Source organism: Babylonia areolata, chromosome 3 (genome assembly GCF_041734735.1).
Source record: "Babylonia areolata isolate BAREFJ2019XMU chromosome 3, ASM4173473v1, whole genome shotgun sequence".
In the NCBI taxonomy this organism is placed as follows: domain Eukaryota; kingdom Metazoa; phylum Mollusca; class Gastropoda; order Neogastropoda; family Buccinidae; genus Babylonia; species Babylonia areolata.
Window position 1 is genome coordinate 44,379,674 of NC_134878.1, and position 14,072 is coordinate 44,393,745.

A 14,072-nucleotide genomic window follows, 5' to 3' on the forward strand; every position below is an offset into this window, starting at 1 on the left:
ACAAACCTTTATCTACAGATACAAGCCCCATGTTTATTCATTTGTTTGCTGTTTCATTTATTCCTTATTTCACTTTCATGAATGCAATTATTGACTGAAAACCTCTGTAACACATTCATGCACATCCTCAATTCCATGCATATGTGCATGCGTGTGTCCTATGACAAAGTACACATGTAAAAAGACGCTTTCTAGTAAATACAATCAATCTAAATAACACACCAACAAATGCTTGAAAGATTCAAACAGCCAACCTGATAAAAAGAAAGTTACCATAGACTTTCTGAAAAATAGCATGACCACCTCCACTTCCCAACCCCCCAAAAAACCAAGACTAAAATAAAAAACAGCAAAGAAACATACATATTCTTGAGTGCACACACACACACACACACACACACACACACACACACACACAAACTACTGTTAACTAAAAGAAATCACTCTAAAAACTAATAACACAAAAGTACACATATCTGCAAAGATTCCCTTTGTTCAGAATATTAATTCTAAGAAAACAATAACAACAACAATGTCAACACACACACACACACACACACACAAACCTACACGCACAGGCACACAGACACGCAAACTCACACACAAACACATACATACTCACACGCACACACACACTCCCATACATACATACATTCACAAACAGACATCCTATCATATTATTTGACAGAATAGAAAGTAGTGAAGAGAGAGAAAACGGAAAACACACACACACACACACACACACACACACACACACACACACACACACACACACACACACACACACACACACATCTGAACCGACATACAGAACTAACCAGCCCACAACACTTCCACCCATGACACCCCACCTCTTTGTCAATGAGAAAGTTCCACAGCAGCGCTTCAATGTAGTAGTTAGTGCCCCCAACTATGACAGGCACTTTGTTGTCATCCAACAATTTCTCCATCTGGACCAGCTCAGGAAAAATTCATTAGCAGGTTTGGTGGAGGAGGAGGAATTTTGTTTAACGTCCTGTCACATATATCGGTAACTGAAAACATTTTGTTTGAGTATTAATGTATATATTATTTTGAGTATTATCATTTAGAAGAGGAGGGGGATGAACAGCCTAGAGGTAACGCGTCCGCCTAGGAAGCGAGAGAATCTGAGCGCGCTGGTTCAAATCACGGCTCAGCCACCGATATTTTCTCCCCCTCCACTAGACCTTGAGTGATGGTCTGGACACTAGTCATTTGGATAAGACAAAAAACCGAGGTCCCATGTGCTAGCATACACTTAGCGCACGTTAAAGAACCCACGGCAACAAAAGGGTTGTTCCTGGCAAAATTCTGTAGAAAAATCCACTTCGATAGGAATAACAAATAAAACTGCACGCAGGAAAAAAAAAAGGGGGGTGGCACTCTATTATAGCGACGCGCTCTCCCTGGGGACAGCAGCCCGAATTTCACACAGAGAAATCTGTTGTGATAAAAAGAAATACAAATACAAAAATACAAATGGTGAGTTGGGGGGAACCTGGTAAATGGGGGAGGATGAGGGAGGGTGAAACTGGGGGTGAAATTTGAAACAAATATCTAAAATACAATTACAGAAAATCAGGGTTTGGTATTTCTGCATGTACTGTAAACTCTCTTGTCAGCACAAATCCCAACTCGGCACAAATTTCACCCAGAAGTTGGGGGGTGGGCATTAAACTGGGTAATATGACCTTTTGTGAGAGCCCATTCATTCCCTTTGTTTCACCACAAAGCACTTGCTGGTCTGTAGGAGTGAGAACAACATGGCTACTGACACAAAACCCTGCGTTTTGGAGTAATGCCACACTCTCACTTCGTTTTTCAATTCATGACACATCGCCATCTTATGCACACATTTTATTCTTTTACTTTATTTCTTAGTCTAAATCTGCACTGCTTTGTAAAGCGACTTAACTACAAATACCAAACTGACTTATCATGAGTTCATAATCAAAGTCTTTGTGCAGATGGGCGTATACAAGGTATTTTACCCATTATCAGTATCTCAAGGAGGCGTCACTGCGTTCGGTCAAATCCATATATACGCTACACTACATCTGCCAAGCAGATGCCTGACCAGCAGCATAACCCAACGCGCTAAGTCAGGCCTTGAGAAATTTAACCCAATGTACAGTTACTCATGCTAATCTTAAATGGTGTGTGGGCGTTCACTACATTCTGGGCATTTACAAAATAATTGACAGTAATTTGCAAGAAAACCAGAAAAGCAAGAGAAGGAAGAAAATGAAAAAAGAAGAAAAGAAAAGAGAGCCTGATAACAGGCATGTACGATGTAGCAAAAAGGTTAGAGCATGCAACTTTCAAACCAAGATCCCTGATTCAAATCCCAATACTGGCGCACAGTGGGTTCAGGGTGAAGAAAAGATCAACATTGTTAGTAGATACAGGCCTGCAACTGCCTTAATCACAATCAAGCACACACACACACACATACACACACACATACAGAATATAAATATATACACTGACAGAACAGTGTGTAGTCCATGTCTGTTACTGTTATCTGTTTTTTCCAAATAGTGTGGAAAATCGTAATATCTGGTACAAAATATACCTGAAAGAAAACTTGGGAAAGCGAGTGTGTGTGTGTGTGTATATATATATATATATATATATATATATATATATATATATATGTGTGTGTGTGTGTGTGTGTGTGTGTGTGTGTTAGTGTGTTAGTGTGTTAGTGTGTGTGTGTGTGTGTGTGTGTGTCTGCTTGTATATATCAATTTCTGGTAACGTAAGAGCAGGTAGGTGGGTGAATGTTTTGTTTCTTCAGGCTTCACTGTACCAGCACTGCACATACAACAATCTTTGAACACTCAATTTTAATCATGAGCTAAACAAACAAAAACACAAACAGATCAAATCATCAAGTAATTCCATCCTCTGCCAGATCTTAAAGCATAACTGAACAAGAAAGGATACCATAGGCAAAGCCAAGTTCTTGAAGTTCACCACAGTGTTGTTGGAACTCAGGGGATTGAGCACGCTCAGCAAGTGGTGGGGACACTGGGCCTGCTCTTCTGCTGTCACTTTGTTGGTGATGACATCCAGTCCTTTGTACATCTGCATACACATAGTCAGAGAGGGTTCACCTTCTAAACCGTTTCTCATAATTATCACATTTGTTACAAATCTGTTCTATATGGATGTCTTAGGCATTGTTGTGTGGTATGGCATGTGTGTGTGCGTGTGTGTGTGTGTGTGTGTGTGTGTGTGTGTGTGCATGCATGTGTGTGTGTTTGACACATTCAATGAGTACAGCTTGTTTGTAAGCCTTGATTTAAGTGCCTGGTGTTGTTAATTTTTTAAACCATTCCCCACCCCCTCCTCCTCCCCCCAAAAGAGGTGTTAATCACAAGCGCTCTGAGCCCCTGTGCATTATAAATATCCATATATATGATTATCATTATTATTACTATCATTATCATTACTAAACTGTTTTTTTTGAATATCCAAGGGTTCTGGTATGTAAGAGTAAGGCACATTTTTTTTAAAGGACAGGCACTTTTCTTTTTACATAGGCCTGCACATCAATAAACTTTACATGTAAAAACTGACTTTGTTACATAAATTTACATGATCAAATCTATTTCTTATGAATAGATGAGCAGAGGAAAATGCAAATTTTCAGTACTAAATCTTAATATTAATCTAACTGTAAGATACAACACAATACTGCTGAAATGAAGACTATCTGCAGGAGTTCCACATCAAGTATGGTTTGATTCTTGATTTTCAGCATTCTTAGGCTGCTTACACCAACATTCACCCATGTGAATAATCTACAGGTTTTTATGTGAATGAATGTTTTTATCCAACTGTTCAGACAGGCATGCTCCATTTTGGGGAGTGAACAAGCTGGGTATATTCATGTTTCTATAACCAACTGTTGCTGAGAACTCACTGAACCTTGATATGGATCGTTTAACATAATTATTTGTTTTATCTTCTGAATGAGTATACACATGAATGGTATTAGTCTATTACATTATGGTGATAACTTGTTGCTGCTCAACTCTGCTCTTTAGGTATCCACATGTTTACTGAAAAAAAAGGTTTGTTCAATGGTGTAAAGGCACATGTTTACCTGGGAGATCTGAGATACCTTAACCCACCAGATGGCAGTGTCAGTACCAAACCCAGGTCCCTCAGATCAAAAGTCAAACACTGTAACCACTCCTGTTGTATGGTATGATTTGAAAGACAACAAAATGAACTGCTCAAAACATTTGGGGATATGAGCATAAGAGGATATGAATATAACATCAATTATCAATTTATGTTTTCTGTGCAAATACACACACACATACACACACGCACGCACGCGCGCGCGCACACACACACACACAAAACACACACACGCACGCACACACACACACATTTTCGTCAGCTAAAAGAAATCACTCCAAAATAACACGTAAGTACACATGTCAGCAAAGATTCCTTTGGGTCGAATATTCATTTAAGAAATGAATAAGGTAAACACACACACACACACACACACACAAACGCGCGAATGGAACAAGATAAATACCTGCATAGAATCTGCACTAATAATTTCTCCGTTGAATCTGTGACCCAGTTCAATGGCAAGTTTCGATTTTCCTGTCCCTGTGGCTCCTAGCACCACGACCACGGGAAGTCTTCGGGCAGCCGCCATCTTGTTAAAGGGGACATCAATAGGATGGACGATTTGTGAATCACTCCCCTTTTTCTATTCGTGAAAAATAAACATTGGGAGAAAAAACAAGGACTTTATTTTTTCTGAATTGGAAAGATTAAAAAAAAAATGTTTTGTGATATGTTTCGTGGAAGAATTTACAATGCAATTTTAGTGCAAAGCATTATTACTATCAGAATCGTTGCAGAGGCGCATGGGGAAAAAAAAACAAAAACTGTATGTGGAGGAAATCAGCAGGTTGCAGAGAGGTGTTGATGGCCGCCCTTAATGCTGCGGTGATACCAGCACTGACAAAATGTGATATATGATCTTTTAGATGGACATTTTGATGTACGATGTGACAATCCCGTACTCTTTGTCACCTCAAAGTTGGTAGATGCTAAGTCTTAGTTTCTACATACACAGACACACACACGTACACATGGGGGTCAGCCCGATACTCCCCCGTGTCGATACTCCCCCGCGTCAATACTCCCCCGAGTACTCTAAGAAAGAGCGGGGTACATGGGAAGTTTTACATGGCTGTGAAAAGCATCTATGATTATGTACTTGTATGTGTTCCTGACAAAGGTATTTATTCAGTGTCCAAGAGGGGTTAAGCCCACAGCTGTTTTCCTTTTTCACCAATGAATTGGCAGTGGAGTTATCCGGCAAAGAAGGGTAAACATTAGTGGAATACAAATGATACCTGGCGCAACAGAATTGTTCTTACTACTGTTTGCCGATGATGTTGTTCACTTGTCTGACACACCCATAGGGTTACAAAATCAATTAAATGCCCTTAAGCAAGAAACAGACAGACTACAACTAACAGTAAATCTCGATAAGACCAATATTATAGTTTTCCGCAATGGAGGTCATCTTTCGACTCGTGAAAAATGTTGCTATGGTGATAGGGAAATGAAAATAACCAATACATATAAATATTTAGGAATGTTATTCACAACAAAATTGAGTTTGACGTCTGCGTGGAATGAAGCAAATAGAAAAGGGAAAAAAGGTGTAATCCAAATTATAAAATCACTCAAGAGACTGCGTTCGACTGACGCACAGCTTTTTTGGAAACTTTTCGACACACAAATTGAACCAGCCTTGAACTATGGAGCGGAAATATGGGGACTCGTGCCAAATAACCAAATGGAACAGGTACATACACTTGCAACGAAGCGCTTTTTACACTCATCAAACACTATAATGTATGGCGAAACCGGCAGGTACCCATTGCATGTAAAATGCATAAAATATTGGCCCAAACTAACAACACTGCCAACATCACGATTGTGTAGACAAGCATACGAGATGCAGCTGCTGCAAGAGGAGAAGGGCAAACAGAACTGGGTATTTCATATCAATAAAACACTAACGGAACATGGATTCGGTCTGGTTTGGAAGAGCCAAGGAGTAGGGCACGAGAGCGGCTTTGTATCGGAATTTAAAGATAGACATTGCATGTTACAAACAAAATTGGCAAGGAGAAATAGAGAGCAATGATAGGTATAAATGGTTTTATTCATTTAAATCAATACTTCAAACAGAGAAGTATATTAAGATTATAACAAATAAATGGCACAAAATCTGCTTTGCGAAGCTCAGATTGAAAACACTTGGACTGAATGCCAACAGAAGATGGTTCGATTCAGACGTAGCAACATCTCCTTGCCCAATGTGTGGCGAAAGCCCAGAAGATGAAAATCATTTCATATTCAACTGCAAAAGATACGAAGAATTACGAAAAAAAAAAAAAACCTGCACCATTTTCAATACAGCTCCAGCGCAGAGAAAAGATTTGTTCGGCATACTAATGACAGAAAAAGGGGTTAGGGGGTGCACGGGTGGGGTAGTACCTCTAGAGGGGGGGGGGGGACTTGTCACGCTGCTAGCATGCGGCAGCGCCCAACCCCCGGGCAACAGCTTTGACAGGTTGGCTAAACTAGGTGAGGGTAGCCGACGGGTCTCAAACCCTCGGTGAGTTAGGGCTTGTCTACCCAAGCATGTGAAGACTGGATCCGGCGGACTCTGCGGAAGAAACCTTCATGGTTCAACGGAGAGGAAGGCGGTTGCAGCAGAGCACTGTGGAGTGCTGAGGGCAGGATGAGGCACATAGGACATCCTGGTCATCCACTGCATCCGCTTCCATCTCCAGTCGTCTTGACCTCGTCTTGCCACTGGATACAGACGGTCTCGGACAAGAGAGTGAGGTCGACGGTGCGCAACTCCTCTTCACTATAAACAAAGTCATCGCGCAAGTCATCAGTCATCCTTCATCCCATACCATCATTTTCCCCAAGCCCTGTGGCGACAGGCGAGCGACGAAGCGACAGGTGTGGGTACACTGGCAGTCGTAGCCGCGGACCTGCACACAGGCGGCTCAGGCCATAGGGTCGTTTTTCACCGACTGGAGCAGCGGTGAAGATCGGCAGCCCCCTGAACGACTGAGCAGCCCTCTTCAGGACAGCACTGCTCACCTCCATGGCATGAGGAAGGGGCTAGAAAAGGTGCCCTAAACATTGCCTGCTCCACACCACCCTAGTCAGCATACCGCGGCTGACGGGGACCCTACTCAAGCGGTCGACACACAAAGGAAAGAAAGAAGAAAACAAGGAGCCCCCCATTGACCATTGCCACATGGAACGTGCGTACGCTTCTGGACAGAGGCGACTCAGCCAGACCACAGAGACGCACAGCACTCATTGCGAGTGAATTAGCCAGGTACAACATCGACATCGCTGCCTTAAGTGAGACCAGACTGGCAGAAGAAGGCGAACTCTGTGAGCGAAGCGCAGGCTACACCTTCTTTTGGAGTGGTCGCGGACCTGAAGAGAGACGTGAGGCTGGAGTTGGCTTTGCAGTGAAGACAACCCTCGTTGGCAAGCTGGCTGGCCCCCCGAAAGGAGGGAACGATCGCCTGATGACGATGAAACTCCCTATAATGCAACGGGAAGAAGTTTACCACCATTGTCAGCGCCTACGCACCCACCATGACCAACCCGGATGAGATCAAGGACAAGTTCTACGAGGACTTGAACGCTGTCATCACCACTGTTTCCAACGCAGACAAGCTCATCATTCTTGGTGACTTTAACGCGAGAGTTGGTTGTGACAGCACGGCCTCCTGGGAAGGCGTGATTGGGAAGCATGGGGTTGGTAACTGTAACAGCAATGGCCAACTACTTCTCCAGACATGTGCCGAGCACGACCTTCTTATCACAAACGCCATCTTCTGCCTCCCTACCCGTAACAGGACGTCATGGATGCATCCTCGCTCTGGGCATTGGCATCTCATCGACTTTGTCATCGTCAGGAAGAGGGACAGGCAGGACGTACGAGTCACGAGGGCCATGTGCGGCGCCGAGTGCTGGACAGACCACCGCCTTATCGTCTCCAAGCTCAACCTCCGCATCCAGCCCAAGAGACGGCGTCAGGGCATGAAAGCACTCAAACGCCTGAATGTCAACAAGCTGGAGCTAGGCAACATCAAGCAGAGCTTTGCTGACACCCTGGAGGAACGCCTTGAGTCCACCGTGCTGGACAACCAGAATGTGGAGGCAGCATGGGGCGCACTGCATGAGACGGTGTACAACACTGCCATGGAGTGCCTGGGGCCTTCTGTCAGGAAGCACAAAGACTGGTTTGATGAGAACTGCACTGAGATCAAGCAGCTGCTAGAAGACAAACGCCAAGCCTACAGAGCCCACATTGAAGATCCCAAGTCACAGTCAAAGAAAGACATACTGAAGAGCGCACGCAGCACCATCCAGCTGAAGCTGCGGCAGATGCAGGATTCCTGGTTGAGCAACAAAGCTGATGAGATCCAGGGCTTTGCAGACAGGAACGACATGAAGAACTTCTATAACGGCCTGAAAGAAGTCTACGGTCCCACCACCTCCGGATCTGCTCCACTCCTCAGTGCTGATGGTTCTACCCTGATCACTGACAAGGACGGGATCCTTGAGAGATGGGCTGAACACTTTGACAGCGTACTGAACCGCCCCTCCACCATCAATGATGAAGCCATCGACCGACTCCCCCAGGTGCCAGTCAGTGAGTCGTTGGATGCCATTCCAACTTTGGAGGAGACCCAGAAAGCTATCCGTCTGCTATCCAATGGCTCAGACTCCATTCCAGCTGAGGTCTACAAAGAAGGTGGTATGGCGCTGACTGAGAAGCTTCATCAGCTGTTCCAGCTCATCTGGCAGCATGAGGCAGTTCCACAGGACTTCAAAGACGCTTCCATCATACACCTGTAAAAGCGCAAAGGAAATCGTCAGGCCTGTGACAACCATCGTAGAATATCCCTGCTGTCCGTCGCAGGCAAGACTCTGGCCAGAGTGCTACTCAACTGTCTCATAGCGCACCTTGAGCAAGGTCTCCTACCAGAGAGCCGATGTGGCTTCCGGAAAGAACGCGGGACTATCGACATGGTGTTTGCTGCCAGGCAGCTCCAGGAGAAGTGTCAGGAACAGAACGCCAACCTTTACTCAACGTATGTCGATCTGACCAAGGCCTCCGATACTGTTAGCAGAAATGGCCTTTGGAGAATCATGGCAAAGTACGGGTGTCCCAGAAAGTTCATCACCATCATACGGCAACTACACGATGGGATGCTGGCCCGAGTCCAAGACAACGGAGAGACTTCAGAACCATTCCCTGTCTCCAACGGAGTCAAGCAAGGGTGTGTTCTTGCCCCCACCCTGTTCAGTCTCATGTTTTCAGCCATGCTGACAGATGCCTTCAGAGACGCTGACGTAGGCATTGGCATCAGGTACCGCACAGATGGCTCACCCTTTAACCTCAGGAGGCTTCAGGCAAAAACCAAGGTGAGGACAGACACCGTCAACGACTTCCTGTTTGCTGATGACTGCGCTCTCAACGCTGCCTCCGAAGCTGACATGCAACACAGTGTCGACAAGTTCTCTGCTGCCTGTGACAACTTTGGCCTCACAATCAGCACAAAGAAGACTGAGGTGATGCACCAGCCAGCTCCAGGAAAGCCTTACGTTGAACCAAACATCTTCATCAACGGGCAATGACTGAACGCGGTGGACAAGTTCACATACCTGGGCAGTACACTCTCTCGCACAGTTGTCATCGACGACGAGGTGAATGCCAGACTCGCCAAAGCCAGCGCTGCCTTCGGCAGACTCCATAAGAACGTTTGGAACAGGAGAGGCATCACCCTGGAGACGAAGCTCAAAGTATACAAAGTTCTCACCACACTGCCCTATGGATGTGAATCATGGACGGTCTACAAACGCCACGCCAAAAAGCTGAACCACTTCCACACCACCAGCCTCAGAAAACTTCTTGGCATAAAGTGGCAAGAGAAGATCCCTGACACAGAGGTGCTCACTCGTGCAAACTTGTCCAGCATCTACACCATCTTGATGCAGGCCCAGCTGTGCTGGGCAGGCCATGTAGCTCGCATGCCAGACCACCGGCTCCCCAAGAAACTGCTGTACGGCGAACTCCAACATGGCAAGCGCTCCCATGGAGGCCAAAAGAAGCGCTTCAAAGACACTCTGAAAGCTTCTCTGAAGGCCTTCAACATTAGCCACGACACATGGGAGCTGAATGCAATGGACAGACCAAAGTGGCGTTCAGCTGTCCACAAGGGCGCCAAATCCTGTGAGGCCAACAGAATCGCTGCAGCAGAGCAACGCAGACAGGCCAGGAAAAGCAGTGCCAGCAAGTCCCCGACAGCCGCCACCATCCCCTGTCCACACTGCGTCAGAACCTTCCGGCGCGGATTGGCCTGACCAGTCATCTGCGCACCCACAGAGCCCACCCCACCCACCCCCAGGATGACTAGATGGTCCTCGTCGATCCCGACGGACGAACCACACAATGACAGAAAATGAAGATATGATACTTTCACTAGCAAAATATGTATCTGAGGCAATAAATATACGGAATACGTCCATCATCGGTCCAAATACTCATTAGTCAATTAAAAATTAGTGTGGGTTCTATGAGAAAAAAGCATAGACAAAAAAGGAAGGGTTACATTTGGATGGTCAATGTCGACATTGTAATTATTTGATGTATTCGTATTGATATGATGTGTATCGATGTTACATGCGTAAATATTTTTCTATATGATTTATCTGTACTTTGTTTTATGTCCAAACCTTGGAGACGAATGACAAAAAAAAAGGCAAATTACCCCCTGTCACATTTACTTTTAAGCTAATGACAATGTGCCAAAGTGTCGCAAATCTCTTATTAGTTTATGTTGTTTCAATTGTGGTTTTTGTTTTTTGTTTGTTTTTGTTTTGTTGTGGTTTTTTTTGGGGGGGTGGGGGGATGGGGTTCTGTTCCAGAACACTATTTTGTTCTTATTTGTACCTACTATGTCATTTATTTGGGTGTGATTCCCTCCCACCTAATCCCCCCACCCTGTCCTATTTTCCCCTCTCATGCCTGATCCCATCTCCCACATGGTTCTACCCTCCCCCATCCTACTCTCCAACTGCCCCATCTTCCCACCTGTACTACTCTCCCCCCCTTATGTGCTCTCTAGACCTCCTCATCCTCACCCACCCCTATGTCCCCACTGTTCTAATTACCCTACCCTCTATCTACCTCCACCCCACTATTCTCTCTAACCCCCCACCATACCCCCCCACATCCTCCCTGTCCTACTCTCACTCCCCTGACTTACCTCCCACCTGACCTATTCACCCACAGACATATAATTTAAACAAAAACAAAAAAAACCCACACATTTTCCTCCAAAGAACGGAGGAGTAGAGTTGTAGAGTGTGATCCCCACAGAGATCGCCCTAACTCAGAACTAAATTTGGCCAGTATTTCTCCCCTACAATGCCACCCAACCAAATTAAAATACTCATAATGTCCTGGTGTATCCACTTTTGCAGACTTTTAGCATATTTCCTTTGGGGATTTCTTTTAACTTCCCCATCTTTACTGCTTTATCCATGTTACTAAAGCCCCATATTCATTTCATATAATGTTCTTGCATAATTCTATTTGGCATGATTATCATATTTTGTTGAAAAAAAAAAAAAAATCTTGCACAATTACCTTATTTATAAAATTATATGAGACGTTACATGACAAAAAGATAAGGTGTGATGCATCAGTAAAGTTACTCAGTTGCGCTCAGCGTGTATACTGATCAGCAAACAATGCTTTTGCATTGTGCTGAACTTTTGCATGTGAAGCGCAGAAATCAAAGGATTATGTAGTCATGGAAAAAACAAACAAACAACAACTAATGATTTGGTCGGAAATTACTGCCCTTCGCCTAACAGAGGGAACATCCACGTTCACTCCCCTTACTGCCAATATTCGACAACTGACTGAGTAATATCCGTCCCTCTCCACACCACCCTCCTGTCTCTGTCTAATTCTTCATCATGATCAAAGTGTAATCTGTAGAGTCTTAAGGATAAAGTCCTGTCATGCACTGGATTGAATAATAAGTGACTTCAACACACACACACACACACACACACACACACACACACACACACACACACACCAAGAGAGGGGTGAGGGAGGCATGGAGATTTATATTTGTTTATTTATGTGTGTACGTCTTTTTAAACCACTGATGATTAGTTATGTTAAATTCCGTGCATGATATAACGATTTCCTAAAGGCACACACACACACACACACACACGCACGCACGCACGCACGCACGCACGCACACACACACATACACACACATGAACAGTTACTTTTCCCTCACCAGTAGCCGTCTTTTCCCGCCTATCTTTGTCAAATAACACTTATGGCTAAAAGACGCTAAACTGAAGAAGAAGAAGAAAACAACAACAACAACAACAACAACAACAACAACAACACACACACACACACACACACACACACACACACACACACACACACGTGTGTGTGTACGGGGGAGTATTGACACGGGGGAGTATCGACACGCTCCCGTACACACACACACACACACACACACAGGAGCGCGCACATACTTACAAGCATGTATGTACCCATGCACACTGATTGATGACAAACATCACCAAATCACGCAAACACTGCCGCCCACGCAGTTTATGCCAGTTTAATAGGCCAGACATGGCGGCTATTTTCTATAACAGTTTCATTCTAAATTGTGATTAACTATTATAGGTGGATATCGTTAGGTATGACACTTTCTGTTCGTGTCATTTTGATTTTTTTTTTTTATGTTGAAAAATTCATTATTTTAGATATGATGCTATCCTAACCTAGAAATAGAGTTATGGTAATAATATATTTTTAAAAAAACAACAACAAAAAACAAACACACCTGAAGTACCTTTGATAGTTTTGTAGTTGTAGAGCTTTAATTTTCTTTCTTTGTCGGCCATTTTGAATCGTCTCCATAGCAACCAGTGTATGAAGTGTATTTTTTCACATTTTCGTGAATCCTAGGTGATACCTAACAATATCCACCTATAACAGTCAATCACAATTTAGAACGAAACTGTTTTAAAAATAACTGCGATGTCTGGCCATTCATGGACACTACAGTACATATAATTGTGTTGTGTGCAGGATCCAATGTCACAGTCGGTCCTGGTACTTCCTGGTGTTTCCATCCCTCTGTTTCACATTACTTCCTTGTTGCTGTATACATTCTATGTAATGAGTTCAACTAAAACTCTGTGCAATACAGTTACATTGTACACTGTTTTCAATGCTTGACTAAGCGAGATGGGTTACGCTGCTAGTCAGACATCTGCTTAGCAGATGTGGTGTTGTGTATACGGATTTGTCTGAATGCTGTTATGCCTCTTTGAGATACTTAACTGAACTGTACACTGCTTTCATCCAAATTCTTTGGAAATTTTTTTTAAGGTACAGAATAAAAGATGTGGCATGGTTTAGACATGTTTAGAATAAAATGTAATAAAAAGAGCAACAACAACAAACAACAGAAACACATGAGTAAATGGAAGAATGAGAAGAAAATGCAAAATCCATGGTAAACTAAACATTCATGTGATGGGCTTTCTTTTCAAACTCACCCATGTGCCAGTTAGTCACCATGGCCTACAGCTTAACGGACTGGACTGAAGAATCCTCGACTGCTCCATGTTTTATTTATTTTATTCTATCTTATTTATTTTTATTTTTGTACACTTATAGTTGACAAAGTTTTTGCGCCTTATATTATTATTATTAGTAGTAGTTCTTTTTTATGTATTTATCTATTATTTATTTACTTATTTCTTTTTATTTAATTTTATTTTACTTATATATATATATATATATTTTTTTTTTCTTTCTCAAGGCCTAAGTGCGTTGGGTTACGCTGCTGGTCAGGCATCTGCTTGGCAAATGTGGTGTAGCGTATATGGATTTG

At 43.5% G+C, this 14,072-nt stretch overlaps 1 protein-coding gene across 4 annotated transcripts in view; it reads right to left on the bottom strand.

The window, feature by feature from the left end:
* LOC143280007 (tRNA dimethylallyltransferase-like) overlaps positions 1-12,849 on the bottom strand; it is a 31,167-nt gene extending 18,318 nt beyond the window's left edge. For 3 of the 4 annotated variants that reach the window (XR_013054982.1, XR_013054981.1, XM_076584446.1), the window contains exons 1-4: positions 12,701-12,849; positions 4,583-4,762; positions 2,971-3,111; positions 852-950 (exon numbers count right to left, since the gene is read on the bottom strand). Coding sequence is in view for 2 of the 4 variants with exons in the window: in XM_076584446.1 (XP_076440561.1) it covers positions 852-950; positions 2,971-3,111; positions 4,583-4,762; positions 12,701-12,718 (438 nt within the window). In the remaining 2 variants the exon portion in view is untranslated. The remainder of the gene's footprint in view (positions 1-851; positions 951-2,970; positions 3,112-4,582; positions 4,763-12,700) is intronic. The other variant, XM_076584447.1, reaches the window with a different exon arrangement.
* Positions 12,850-14,072: the final 1,223 nt, after the last annotated feature.